This window comes from Equus przewalskii, chromosome 12, assembly GCF_037783145.1.
Source record: "Equus przewalskii isolate Varuska chromosome 12, EquPr2, whole genome shotgun sequence".
Lineage (NCBI taxonomy): Eukaryota > Metazoa > Chordata > Mammalia > Perissodactyla > Equidae > Equus > Equus przewalskii.
Genome location: NC_091842.1, coordinates 427,263 through 441,153, shown reverse-complemented (window position 1 = coordinate 441,153; position 13,891 = coordinate 427,263). Strand labels below are relative to the sequence as shown.

At 54.8% G+C, this 13,891-nt stretch overlaps 1 protein-coding gene across 6 annotated transcripts in view; it reads left to right on the top strand.

Annotated features, from left to right (window-relative positions):
* Positions 1-13,891, top strand: part of PRKAR1B (protein kinase cAMP-dependent type I regulatory subunit beta) — a 118,325-nt gene that overhangs the window by 22,016 nt on the left and 82,418 nt on the right. For all 6 annotated transcript variants that reach the window (XR_011524653.1, XM_070567247.1, XM_070567246.1 and 3 more), the window contains one exon: positions 13,197-13,367. Coding sequence is in view for 5 of the 6 variants with exons in the window: in XM_070567247.1 (XP_070423348.1) it covers positions 13,197-13,367 (171 nt within the window). In the remaining variant the exon portion in view is untranslated. The remainder of the gene's footprint in view (positions 1-13,196; positions 13,368-13,891) is intronic.

The window sequence follows — 13,891 nt, the reverse complement described above, 5'->3', positions numbered from 1 at the left end:
GAAGAGAAGCCGGGGTGGGGCGAGTTTCAGGAAGGAAGGAGGAGTGGTCAGCCCTTCGAAACCCACATCCAGTAACCAGTGAGTCGTGCAGGCAGGAATGGGGTTTCTAAAACGGAACATTAGGGTTTTTTTTTTTTTTTTGAGGAATATTAGCCCTGAGCTAACTGCTGCCAATCCTCCTCTTTTTTTGCTGAGGAAGACTGGCCCTGAGCTCACATCCATGCCCATCTTCCTCCACTTTCTATGTGGGATGCCTACCACAGCATGGCTTGCCAAGCGGTGCCGTGTCCGCCCCCGGGATCCAAACCGGCGAACCCCGGGCCACGAAAGCAGAAGGTGCGAACTTAACTGCTGCGCCACCGGGCCGGCCCCGGGTTTGTGTGTTTTGAACTGAAAAAGCGATATGTGCCTATGGCGAAAAATTCAGACACTCTTAAAGAGCATCGAGTGAAAATTCAGCCTCTCTTTCATCCCCTTGTCCTCCTTCCAGAGCCGCCTCTGTTGCCGTTGTCCTTGGATGATTTTCAGAAGCATTTTATGCACATGCGGTGTGGACCTGGCTTCTTGTTGGCTGGAAGGCACCCTGTGAGTGTGTCTGAATCTTGCCAACAGACAGGGGCCGACGCAAACCGCTCCTCTCACCTTTTCAAATTTATCTTTGAATTTAAGTCCGGGAAAATTTACTCTCTTTGGTGAGAAGGAGCTGCAAACATTCGTTTTTATGGATTTTTGTGTGAATGCAGATTTTTATGTCACTTGAGTAAGCATCTAGTAATGGGATTGGTGGGCGTATGGTAAGTGTTTGCTTAGCTTTATAAGAAACTGCCGACCCGTTGCCTCAAGGGTCTGCATCCCAGCCAGCAGGGCTGCTTGTCCCTCAGCGTTGCCGGCACCTGCTGTTGTCAGTTTTCAAACATTTTAGCTGTTCTGATAGGGATGTGGTGGGCCTTCCGTGGTTTTCTTCTGCATTTCCTAATGATTAACGGTGTTGAGCACCTTTTCACACACTTATTTGCCCTTAGTATATCCTCCTGGGTGAAGTGTCTGTTTTTCTTCTTAGGTTGTTTTCTTACTATCGAGTTTGAAAATGCTTAGTGTATTCAACTTGTACCCTTTTGTACCCGGGGTTCTTTGTCAGATACGTGATTTGCAAATCTCTCTTCCGGTCTGTAGCTTGTCTGTCCGTCCTCTTCCACAGTGTCTTTCACACAGCAGAAGTTTTTACTTTTCTGGTCCAATTTATCAAAATTTTTAAGTGGATTGTGCTTTTGTGTCTAAGATCTCTCCCCTGGATCACGGGTGCCTCTGTCGTAAGTTATCCGGCCGTGTGTGAGCGGGTTTATTTCTGGGCTTGCGGTTCTGCCCCGTTGATCTGTCTTGTCCCGACACCACGTGGTCTTGTTTCCTGGGTTTTTATAGTAAATATTGACGGCAGACAGTATGAATCTTCCAGCTTTGTTCTTTCTCACAATTGTTCTGTTGATTCTAGTTCCTTTCTGTTTCCAGGTGTATTTTAGAAGGATCTTGGTGATATCAACCGAAAAGCCGTCTTGGGACTTTGATTGGGATCAGATTGAATGTGTAAATCAATGTGGGAGAACTGACAACTATATTGAGTCTGCCGATCCGTGAACATAGACTCTCTCTCCGTTTATTTAGGTCTCTGATTTCTTTCATCCGTGAGTGGAAAAACTTTGGTTGTTTTCAATATACAGATCCTTCACCTATTTTGTTAGACTTACTCCTGTTTCATTTTTTGTTCTAAGTGGTACTGGTTTTTTTTTTTTTTAATTAATAGGTTTACTTTTTAGAGCAGTTTTAAGTTTATAGAAAAATTGAGCATAAAGTGACGGAGTTCCCACACACCCCCTCAGCCCCACACACCGTTCCCCTATGATTAACAGTTTGCATTATTGTGGTTGATTTGTTACAGCTGGTGAGAATGAGCGTTAACTAAAGTCTGCAGTTAACATTAGGGTTCACTCGTGTCGTACGGTTCTGTGGGGTTTTTTTTTTTTTTTGAGGAGGAGGATTAGCCCTGAGCTAACTGCTGCCCATCCTCCTCTTTTTGCTGAGGAAGACTGGCCCTGAGCTAACATCCGTGCCCATCTTCCTCTACTTTATACATGGGACGCCTGCCACAGCATGGCTTGCCAAGTGGTGCCATGTCCACACCCGGGATCCAAACCAGCGAACCCCGGGCCGCCGAACGTGCGCACTTAACCACTGCGCCACTGGGCCGGCCCTCTGAGTTTTGACAAATACGTTACATCACGTATCTGTCATTAAAGTGTCAAATAGATTAGTTCTACTGCCCTGAGCATCCTCCGTGCTCCATCTGTTCATCTCTCTCTCCTTCCACCAACTCCCGGCAACCGGTGATCTTTTCTGTCTCCGTGGTTTTGCCTTTTCCAGAATGTCCCATCCTTGGAGTCACACAGTGTGTAGCTTTCTCAGACTGGCTTCTTTCACTTAGTAACATGCATTTACGGTTCCTCCGTGTCGTTTCACGGCTCGATAGCTCATTTCTTTTCAGTGCTGAATCCTATTCCGTTGTCTGGATGGGCCAGTTTATTTATCCACTCACCTGCTGAGGACGTCTTTGTTGCTTCCACGTTTTGGCGACTGTGAATAAGGTCGCTGTAACATCCATGTGCAGGTTTTTGTGTGGACGAAGTTTTCAGCTCCGTTGGGTGAGTACCAAGGGGTGGGATGGCTGGTTCATACGGTTAAGGGCGTGTTTAGTTTTCTAGGAAACCCCCAAACTGTCTTCCGTGGAGGCTGCTCCGTTCTGCGCTCCCCCCAGCAGTGGGTGAGCGTTCCTGTTGCTCCACGTCTCGCCGGCATCTGGTGCCGTCTGTGCTCTGGATTTTGGCCATTCTGATGTGTGTAGCGACATCTCGTTGTTTTAATTTGCAATCCCTGATGACATATGTTGCTTATTTCCATATGCTTATTTGCAATCTATGTATCTTCCTTGGTGAGGTTTCTGTTCACATCTTTTGCCTGTTTTCCTCTTGGGTTGTTTGGTTTCTTATTGTTGAGTTTTAAGAGATTTTTGTACATTTTGGATGCAAGTCCTTTATTGATTACGTGTTTTGCAAATATTTTTCTATCAGTCTGTGGCTTGTCTTTTAATAGTACTGTTTTTTAAATGACAAAATTCAATTGTTCGTTGCCAGACTAAGAACTACAATTGATTGTTGTGTATTAATGTTGTATCCTGCAACCTTGATGAACTCAATGATTGTAGGAGTTTTTCACAGATTCTTTTCTCCATAGACAATCGTGCTATAGAAAGTTTTATATTTTCCGTTCCAATCTGTATGCCTTAAAAGCTTTTCCCTGCATTATTGTGCTGACGAGCATCTTCAGCACGATGTTGAATAGGACTGTTGAGAGGAGATGTCTGCATCTTATATCTGATGTTGGAGGAAAGTGTTCTGTGTCTCTTCATTAAGTAAGATGTCAGTTGTAGGTTCTTGTAGATGTCATTCATTGTGTTAAGGAATTTCTTTCTGTTTCTTCTTCTTCTTCTTCTTTTTTTTTTTTTTTTGTGAGGAAGATTAGCCCTGAGCTGCCTGCTGCTGCCAATCCTCCTCTTTTTTCTGAGGCAGACTGGCCCTGAGCTAACATCTGTGCCCATCTTCCTCTACTCTATATGTGGGACGCTTAACCACAGCATGGCTTGCCAGGCGGTTTGTAGGTTCATACCTGGGATCCAACCGGTGAACCCTGGGCCGCCAACGCGGAACGTGCGAACTTAACCACTGTGCCACCGGCCCGGCCCCTGTTTCTTCTTTACTGAGAGTTTGAATGTTGAATTTTATCAAATACTTTTTCTGTATCTCTTGAGAACAGGGTGAATTGCATTGATGGCTTTTTGAATTTTGAGCCAGAATTGCATTCCTGGGAAAACCCCATTTGTTTGTGTTAGATTATGCTTTTTGTATAAAACAAAAGCAAACCTGCTCCCATCTTAGAAGAGCCACGAGGCATTGCGGGATGCACAGGCGCCTGGATGCGCTGCCACCTGGGTTTGCAGCCGGCTCTCTGCCTCAGTGTCCTCATCTGTACCGTGGGCCGTGGAGCTCTCACTGTGCTGCCCCTTTGCCCCCCCTTCCTTCCCGTCTCCTGGAGGAGATGGCTGGGGGCAGACTTGCTCATGGTCAGGTGTGTGGGGTCCAGCGCCAGGCTGTGCTCCCTTCGTCCTCGCTGAGGCTGGAGCGGGTGGGGCTCCCTGACCACTCCATCAGGACCGGCCCGTTGCCCTTGCTTGGACTTACAGGTCCCGTTTCGGTGACGCTGGCTTGGGTCCTCCTGGGGCACAGCCTGGCTGGAGGTGCCCCAGAAGCCCTTGGCCAGTGAGGGTGCCCAGCGGGGCAGAGAGCAGAAGGGACGATGCTGACCCTCCTCCAGGGCTCCCAGAGCCGGCGCTCAAGGACTCGGAGCCTCTCCCATGTGGTGTTCACGCACGTCACGCTTTTTACATATGTGTGAGTCAAGCGTGGATTCAGTTCTGTGGCCTTGCCCTCCCTCCCTGTAAACATCGCACACGTGGCCACGTGGAAAACGCTTTGGGAGGTGAGGGAGCGAGTGACCTCGACGGCCCGGCAGCTGCCGCCCGGCCCCGGGCTGGGCCTGTCCCCTGCTCGCTCAGGGACACGGCAGGCGTCTTCATGCTCAGCGGCCGGCTGTGTGTATCTGTGCACATCCGCGTCGCCGTGAAAGGAATCTCGACTCAAAGCCAAAGACGGGGCAGCTGTTGGTGCATTTGACACCACCAACTCGATGTGCAGAGATGGAGCTGGCTGAGGGGCGCGCAGAGTGTTTAGGGCGTTTTTTAAAAGGATGTTTAAAGCTTTCGGCAACTACCGAATGATGCAAAGACAGGCCGGTTCTGCAAAACTTTAGGAAATTAAGAACGTTCGGAAAAGGATAAAGAAACAGAAACTTCTCCCTTCATCTCTCAGGAGAGTGAGTTTCACCCCGTCGTGTGTTTCCTTGGAGTCGTTTTTTTCTGTCCTTGTTCTTTTTCTCTCTCTTACTCCCACACGTGTAATAGTGCATAACCTACTATATATAAATTTTTAAGTGATACTCTTTTTTTAGAGAAGGTTTAGGTCTGTAGTAAACTTCAGCAGAAGATACCGCGTTCCCACACCTGCCCTCCCCACTTTCCTCTGTCATTAGCTGTTATGAGCAGTGTTACATGGTTACAACTGACGAACCAGCATTGATACAATGTATCAACTGCAGTCCACGGTCTACCTTAGGGTTCACTCTCCGTGGGAAACATTCTGTGGGTTTGGACAAATGTAGACAAACGTGTACAAAATAGCTTCACTGCCCTAAAAATCCTCTGTGCTCACCTGTTCCTCTCCCACCCCTCCAGCCCCTGATCTGTTTGCCGCCTCCGCAGTTTTCCTTTTCCAGAATGTCACATCCTTGGAATCAGACAGTATGTGGCCTTTCCAGATTGTCTTCTTTCTCTTAGTAACACGCACGTAAGGTTCCTCCGACATTCACACACCCCATTGCATGAGGCAGCACGGCCCCAAGTGGTTAGGAGCCTGGGGTCTGGGCCCCCTGCTGGACGAGGACACCACGTCCACGCTTGTGTCGTTACTGAGCTCAGATTTCTTTTTCGGTCCCTTCAGAGCGTGATCAGGCAACATATGAGATCCCGGAAAAGGGGGACGTCAGTCAGAGTTCTAGAATCTTTGAACCAAGCACACAGTGGGACATGTTATTTCAAGGGATCCAGGATGAGTTTAAATCCTTTTCTCACTCAAAAACCGTATTCTTTGGGGGCCAGCCCAGTGGCACAGTGGTTAAATGCGCATATTCCGCTTCAGCGGCCCGAGGTTTGCTGGTTCAGATCCTGGGTGTGCACATCGCACCAACTGGCAAAGCCATGCTGTGGAAGGCGTCCCACATATAATGTAGAGGAAGATGGGCACGGATGTGAGCTCAGGGCCAGTCTTCCTCAGCAAAAAAAGGAGGATTGGCAGCAGATGTTAGCTCAGGGCTAGTCTTCCTCAAAAAAAAAAAAAAAAAAAAGAAAAAAAAAAGGGAGCCAGCCTCCTCATACATTTGAAAGCCAATAAGGAGCTCTTGCATAATTTATCAAAGAAGATTGTCATAGTAGAAAACTATGAAATATTTAGAATTGAGTGACAGTGAAAGCATTACGTATCAAAAGTTGTGGGACGCAGCAAAATTGGTGCTTAGAGGGAAATTTATAGCTTCATTAGAAGATAAAGTTAGAAATTGATGAGCTGTCTTGGTTCCCAGGGTGCCAGAGCGAAGGATCGCAAACCGAGTGGTTTAAAACAGCAGAAATTGATTGCCTCGCAGAGACGGAGCCCAGAGCCCGGGATGCAGGCTTCGGCCGCGTGGTTCCTGCTGGGGCCTCTGGCGGAGGGTCTGCTCCGGGCCTCTCCGGCTTCTGGGGGCTGCCGGCGCTCCTGGGCTTGTAGACACATCACCCCAAACCCCGCCTCCTTCTCCCTGCGAGTCTGTGTCTAAACTTCCCTCTTCTTATAAGGCCCCCGGGGCTGGATTAGGGTCACCCTCATCCGGGGTGACCTCGTCTTAACTTGATGACGTCTGCAAAGATCCTGTTCCCAAATAAGGCCACACTCTGAGGTTCTGGATGGACGTCAGCCCACCACAGGGTGCAGCCTGATTCGTCAGAATAGGGGGATGAGGCAAGAAGAAATACCAACGAGGGAAAAAAATAAAGACGAAAGCAGAAGTTAATGAAACAGGATGGAAGAAACAGTAGCAGACGAGACAGTCAGAGGCTGGCGCTCTGCAGAGATGAAATGGATGGACCTCGGGGAAGGCCGGCCCCGTGGAGAAGAGACCACACGCGCTGCGATTTCCCACAGGCCGGGGAGGTGGGGGTTCAGGAAGGGGTGCTTTTCTGAGCCGGTGCTCAGGGAGGTGGCCAGGGGTGAGCTCACCCCTGCCCATGTGGGTGTCGCCTGGTTCTTCTCTTCTCATCAGGGTCAGCTCAGAAGTTGCCTCCTCCAGGGAGCCCTCCTTGACTGCTTCCCAGGGAAGGTCTAGGAGCCTCCCTTTGCTGGCACAGCCCCTTGTTCCCAGTCCTTTAGTGGCGCCCACCCCATTGTCTTGTCCAGACCTTTACCCGTCTTTCTTGTTGGATCGAAATCTCCTTTATGCCAGAACCATGCTTTTTTTCCCCTGTTGTGTCCTGTGTATGAGGCCTGGCATACAAACGGTGCTCAATAAATGATTGAAGCTCTGTGTTTCTCTCCTCACCCTGCTGCTGAGTGCTTGTGTGCCCCCGGACAAATCTGTTACCTTCTCTGGGCCTCAGTTTCCCCACCTTGTAGATGGGGATGACTCACCCCAGGCCCATCTTCCATTCTGAGATTCTACAGCCCCAGAGGAGGGCTTGTGGCTCCTGGCCCTGGGACTGATGACCGCCGACCCTTCCCCTGGAGACCCCAGGTCCTCAAGCGCCACGGCTCCACCGTGGGCCTCCCAGAGTGTGAGGAGCCATCCTCGGGTTGTGCAGAAACCTCCTCCTGGACCAGAGACGCACGCAGGCCACACAAGACTGCCCAGCGCGGAGGGGTCGGCCGCTCGGGTCCGGATGCCGCGCCGGGGGAGTGGCCTCTCTTCCTCTGGGGCGTGGGACGCCCGTGCCAAGATCCGGGCCGGGCCGGCGTGACTGACTAACTGCGCCTTAGAAATCCCCTTAAGAGGGACAGGGCGGGCCTGTCCTCACCCAGCAGACGGGGCGTGGGAGCTGAGCGAGGGAGGGTCAACTCACTTCCAGAAAATCTCCCCAGATCCCCCCCCCACCCCATCCCCCCGGGTATTTTCTGTCCTCAGGCTGGAAGTCTGCGTCTCCCGCCCTCGTGTCGGAAAAACGCGGTCCCAAGAGGATGATGACCGTCAGCTCCGGCCCGGGGGGCGCGCGGCCCTGGGGGCAGCACGGGGACAGTCCCTGGAGCCGTGTGACGGGTTTCAGGGGCAGATCCTGGCCCCGGGCTTTCTGGAAACGCGGTTCCCACACTGTTGCGAAGATTCCTCCGGCCTGGAAAGCCTGCGCTGACCCCGTGCCCCGAGCCATCCTGCAGCCAGCTCATCGGCCTGAAAACAAGAGACAGGAAGTGGTGGGGGGGCGGGGGGTCCGAAAAATCAGAGGGCTTCCTGGAATCCCCAGAGGAGGGGACGGAAGGGATGTCATCCAGAAATAACGGTCTGGCATCGTCGGGGGGCAGAGCCCGGGAGAGGTCGCCCGGCCGCACCCCCGTCCCGGCCCCCGTTTCCTCTCGACGCCTCCTGAAGGGGCCTTTGTGCATTGAACCACCTGTATCCTGCCCGAGTGGGCCCTTTGCTGCCAAAAACGGGACGTCACCCCCGTGCCAGGACAGGCGATGCCCCGTGGCCCGAGGAAAGGAGGCCCAGACCGCGGTCGCCTCGAAGGAAAGCGGTTTCTGGCGGCTGCACGGGAGACGCCGGGGGCCTCACCGCCGCCCTGGGACCCTGCGCCAGGCTCTCGTGTGTGACGCCAGCCTCTGACGTGCACGGATCTTCAGGCCGTACGCGCCCCCAGATGTCCCCGCGTCTGTGCCCCGTCACGGCCTCGTCGGGAGCCCCGCTGAGGGCGGCCCCCCGACGCAGCGGCCTTATTTGGTCACAGTTCCCTCTGTTGCTGACTCACGCGTGGAAAATGTCTTCTCATCCTGCTGATCGCCCTCGGAACCCTCTCCGACACCCCCCCAGCCTCCGGTCACGTGTCAGGAGGTGATTCCCATGCCGCCCCCGTGCCATGGCTCTGACGAGGGCATCGCTGACACGTGACTGACTGTCTGGGGCTTCCTCTCTAGTTGGCGGAGGCGTGCAGGGTCTGCCCCACCATCTCGCTGCCCTCCGGCCACTGTGACTTCAGCCCTGAGCTCTGTCACCCTGTAGCCTGGAGCAGTGGGGTGGCGGTGTGTGGTCACGATGGTTTCTATAACATGAGGACGTGGGGCTCGAACCCCTGTCCTGACTACAGTGGTTCATTCGTTCATTCATTCGTTCATTCATTATTTCCAACCAGTGCCTGTGGCACCGTGTCCAGTGATGGGCGAGGGTCACACTTGAATGGGTGATGGGTTCTGGCAGCTCATCCTTTTGAAGCAATGTGATGCTAACTCCAGCAGGTAAGATCAAAAAGCTCTGGAGCTGGATGGAGGAAGGGGGAGGTGATAGGAAGGCTTCTTGCTGGAGGTGTCATTGAAAGGGGCGTTGAAGCATACATAGGAGTTCTCCAGGGGCACCAATTGGGGGATGGGCAGTAGGCCGAAGGAGACCCTGCGTCCCTCTTTCTGTTCTCCCCTTCAGAGACCTCCTCTGGCTGCAGGTTGCCACACCTGTCTCTGAGGGGACGGCTCGGTGGGACCCGTTGGAGCTGGGCGTCCAGATGGACCTACGACTCTGGTTCTCTGAGGGTCACTCCCAAGTCTGGTCTTACTGTTGCCTCAGAGTCACTGTGTCCAAAACCCAGCTCATGCCGACTGTGTTAGGAGAACCAACCAGCCAACAAACAGAAAGTGACATGGGGCCGGCCCGGTGGCACAGTGGTTAAGTGTGCACATTCAGCTTCAGTGGCCCGGGGTTCGCTGGTTCGGATCCCGGGTGTGGACATGGCACTACTTGGCAAGCCATGCTGTGTCAGGCGTCCCACATATAAAGTAGAGGAAGATGGGCACGGATGTGAGCTCAGGGCCAGTCTTCCTCAGCAAAAAGAGGAGGATGGGCAGCAGTTAGCTCAGGGCTAATCTTCCTCCAAAAAAAAAAAAAAAAAAAAAAGACCCCACTGATCATTTACACCTGTATTATTGAAAACCAACGTGTAAACATATGGTAACCCGTTTCCAGCGTGGCGTCGTCCATCCCTCTCTCCTGGCAGTCTGAGACGGGATTGCGGGATGCCGCGGGATCCACGGACACGGTGGGGCCGTTCTCAGGGGCGACCAGCCGGCCCTTTGTCCCGGGATCGGCAGATTGGTGGGGTGTCGGCTTGGAAGGGAGTCCCGGAGCGATCTGGTCCCGGGAAACGCTGGGTTTTCGATGGCACCCCGACGGGCGATGGGGGGACTAGGGCCCGGATCATTTTCTAGGACGAGAGTGTCTGTCGTGAGGCGGTTCCTGGCCTGCCTCCCCTGGCTGGGTTTTGCCCCACGTGCACGATGGTTTCACTGCTGAAACCCATTGTTGTTCACCGATTCCGGACGGGGCCGCCGAGGACCCCCGGGTTGGGTTTGGAGCAGAGCCGATGGCGTCCTGAGGAGGAGCGTCTCCCACGTCCAGCCTGAGGGAAGCTCGCCGTGGCCGGGCTGACGTGCCGGGTGAGGACGGACGGAGACGGGGCCCCGTGGGGGCCGTGCTCGGGGGCATCGTGGCCTGGATACAAGTCTTTTGGACGTGGCCTTAGTTTCCGTTCTTGGGCGTCCTGACTTTGGGGGGCTCGATACCAGGTCCTTTCCCGAGGAGCCTGTGTCTTCCCGGGCGTGCGGTGCGCAGAGGGTGTCACGTCTGGGATCCGTTGTTTGTTTAGGGCGGTTTGGGTGGTAGTGGTGTCTACACGGCGGGAAACAAATGCTTTATTTTTATTACGACACGATGGTTCCTTCCAATTTATTTGTGTTGTACGAAATTTCTGGCACCGAGACGGGAGATGAAGAAATTCTACCCCCATCCTCAGTCCTCCGAGCTTTTAAAATGCTTTCTCGGAGCCGGCCTGGTGGTGCAGTGGTTAAGTTCACACGTTGTGCTTTGGTGGCCCGGGGTTCACCAGTTCAGATCCCGGGTGTAGACATGGCACTGCTTATCAAGCCATGCTGTGGTAGGCGTCCCACATATAAAGTGGAGGAAGATGGGCACGGATGTTAGCTCAGGGCCAGTCTTCCTCAGCAAAAAAAAAAAAAAAAGAAGAAGGATTGGCAGCAGATGTTAGCTCAGGGCTAATTTTCCTCAAAAAAATAAGTGTCTGTTGAGTGTTTACTGTAAGTTGGCGCCTGGCTAATGACCGGAGACTTCGCAGTGAATGTGGCTTCTGTCGTAGGGAGGGGAACAGACGATAATCAAGATAAACAAGCAAAACGTGTAGGGTACAGAGTGCACGTGCTGAGGAGAGCGATGACGCGGAGGAGGAGCTGGGGTGCTGGCGACGTGGGGAAAGGTCCCTGCACCCAGAAGGTGACGTTTGACAGAGACCAGAGGAAGTCAAGGGAGCAAGGGCCGGGACACTGGGAACAGTGTTCTGGCAGAGGGAACAGCAAGAGCACAGGGAGGCGCGTGCAGTGTCCATGAAACAGCAAAGAGCCGGTGTGTCTGGAGGGCGATGAGCTCAGAGGGCTGTGGCCTCAGCCGCCGACAGGAGGATGTGTGTTTTGCTGGGTTGGAGGCTGTCAGATATTGCACACGGCCGACACGGTGCCACCCCTGTTTCTGATACCTTTGTTGTTTCCCTTCTGAAATTCTAGATTTTAAATAATGTGCTAACTCCCTAATTTACAGTTCCGTTAACTGTTAGCTGTGGTCTTCGATCCCCATTTGTAAGAGCTAGATCTTCGCACATCTGTCCGTTAGGTCCTCTCCAAAATTCTGCTGCCCCTCTGTTTCCAGAACTTTTCGTTTCGTATCACCTAGGGAGCCGGGTCCGTGTGTGTGTGTGTGTGTGTACATGTCTGTGTGTGTGTACAGAAGCATTAGAGCAGGTGAAGAGCTGTGAACAGTGGTCCTCAGCTCCCTGGAGGGTGCAGGCAGTGCTGGCAGGTGGGGCACCTTCTGTAGGTCCCAGCTCCAGGCAGGTGGCCTCTGACCAGCCCCCACCCGCCCCCCCAGGACACATCCGATCATTAAAGTCTCACAAAGTCAACACACATCACGTTGAACCTTTGATTTGCTTTATATTTTCCCTTTTTTTTTTTTTAAAGGTAAGATATATATTTTTATGAAGGAAAAGCAAAACATCAGCCATGTTTCCCAGGATGTGACAGGCAGCCAGTACTTGCAGAATGAGTACATGGAACTATGTATATTGGTTTTGGGGGGGCGATGGCGTCTCGATTTTCTTTTTCCTGTGGGTTCTCTGTGGAAGATGCCCCACTCCCCATGAGAATGGCAGAGTCCCGTCTGGGGCCTTTTAAAATCTCTTCTTTAGAGAGTACAAACCTTCTGCAGGGAAGACTTGCCTCCAGGAGTCATTTACACTGTAGTATGAATTAGGACAGCATCCTTGTTCCCTCGGGGTTCACGGGATACCCGGAAAGCTTGGAATAAGAGGTAGAGGGGAAGGGGTGCTTCCTGAGGTAGGGCAGCACCCCGGAAGGCAAGGTCAGCACTGGGTCAGGGACAGGACTCAGTTTCCTGACTTGCTGTTTTTGCTGGGTGACTCGTGTGTAACATCGAATGACAGCTTCTTGCCCCGGGTTGGCTAAGGAGATTGCCGGGCGGTGTCCTGGGGGAGGTGGCCCTTGGCAAATGATGGGGCAGAGGCCTCGCCCTGGGCGTGTGGGGACACAGACGAGGGTCCGTTTGCCAGGTGCCCCCGCTCTGCCCCGTGCCTCCCCTGCAGCGACCCGGGGGGTCATGAGATTGCTCCTGGGGCCGGGGGAGTGGGGACCTGTTGTTCACGGGGGGGGGGGGGGGCCCTTTGCACTTTTTGAATTCTGTGCCCTCTGCACGGATACACCATCTGAAAAAGCAATTCGATAATGGAGAGAGGGAAGAAAAGAGAAGTTTGTGTCCCTTTGATGCACCCACGGGCCTTTTCCTGACGTCTACCATCCGGGGACCGGGCTGAGCAGGACAAAGGCCCCTCCTGCCCTCGAGGGCCAGTGGCCGGTGCCGGCCTCGGACCCTGGGACCTCGGACCTGCGGGGCCGACTTCTGGGGTGGGGAACCAGGAAAGGTCCCCTGGATCGTGAATGACCAGGAGCCCCCGGGGCCAGGGCCCCGTGGCCCGCAGAGCTGTCCGCTGGGGGGTGGGCTGGAAGCCCTTGGAGTCCAGGGGGAAGGGGCCGAGTGCGCGGGGGCTGCAGGCAGGGGGTGAGGCTGCCCACCCGGCCTGGACGGGGCCTCCCAGGGGAGCCCGGGAGGGGAGGGGTCGCGCCCCTGCGCCGGGACAGCGCGGGCTCTCACCTCGTGTCCCGCGTCTCCCGCAGGAAGAAAACAGACAGATTCTGGCCCAGCAGAAGGCGGCCTCGCAGTCCGACTCGCACGATGAGGAGGTCTCGCCGAGCCCCCCGAACCCCGTGGTGAAGTCCCGCCGCCGCCGCGGGGGCGTGAGCGCCGAGGTGTACACGGAGGAGGACGCCGTGTCCTACGTGCGCAAGGTGGGCCCGCCCGGACCGCGCCCCGGACCCCTCACCCGGGACCCCCGCCCCAAGCCTCACCTCGGACCCCGCCCCGGGACCCCCGCCCCGGACCCCGTCCCAGGCCTCACCTCGGACCCCGCCCCGGGCCCCCCCACCCCTGGACCCCGCCCCGGGACCCCCACCCCGGACCCCGTCCCAGGCCTCACCTCGGACCCCGCCCCGGGACCCCCACCCCGGACCCCGTCCCAGGCCTCGCCTCGGACCCCGCCCCGGGACCCCCAGCCCGGACCCCGTCCCAGGCCTCACCTCGGACCCCGCCCCGGGACCCCCAGCCCGGACCCCGTCCCAGGCCTCGCCTCGGACCCCGCCCCGGGACCCCGCCCTGGACCACTCGCCCCGACCCCTGCCCCAGGCCTCACCTCGGACCCCGCCCTGGGACCCCCAGCCCGGACCCCGTCCCAGGCCTCACCTCGGACCCCGCCCCGGGACCCCCGCCCGAACCCCGTCCCAGGCCTCACCTCGGACCCCGCCCCGGGACCCCC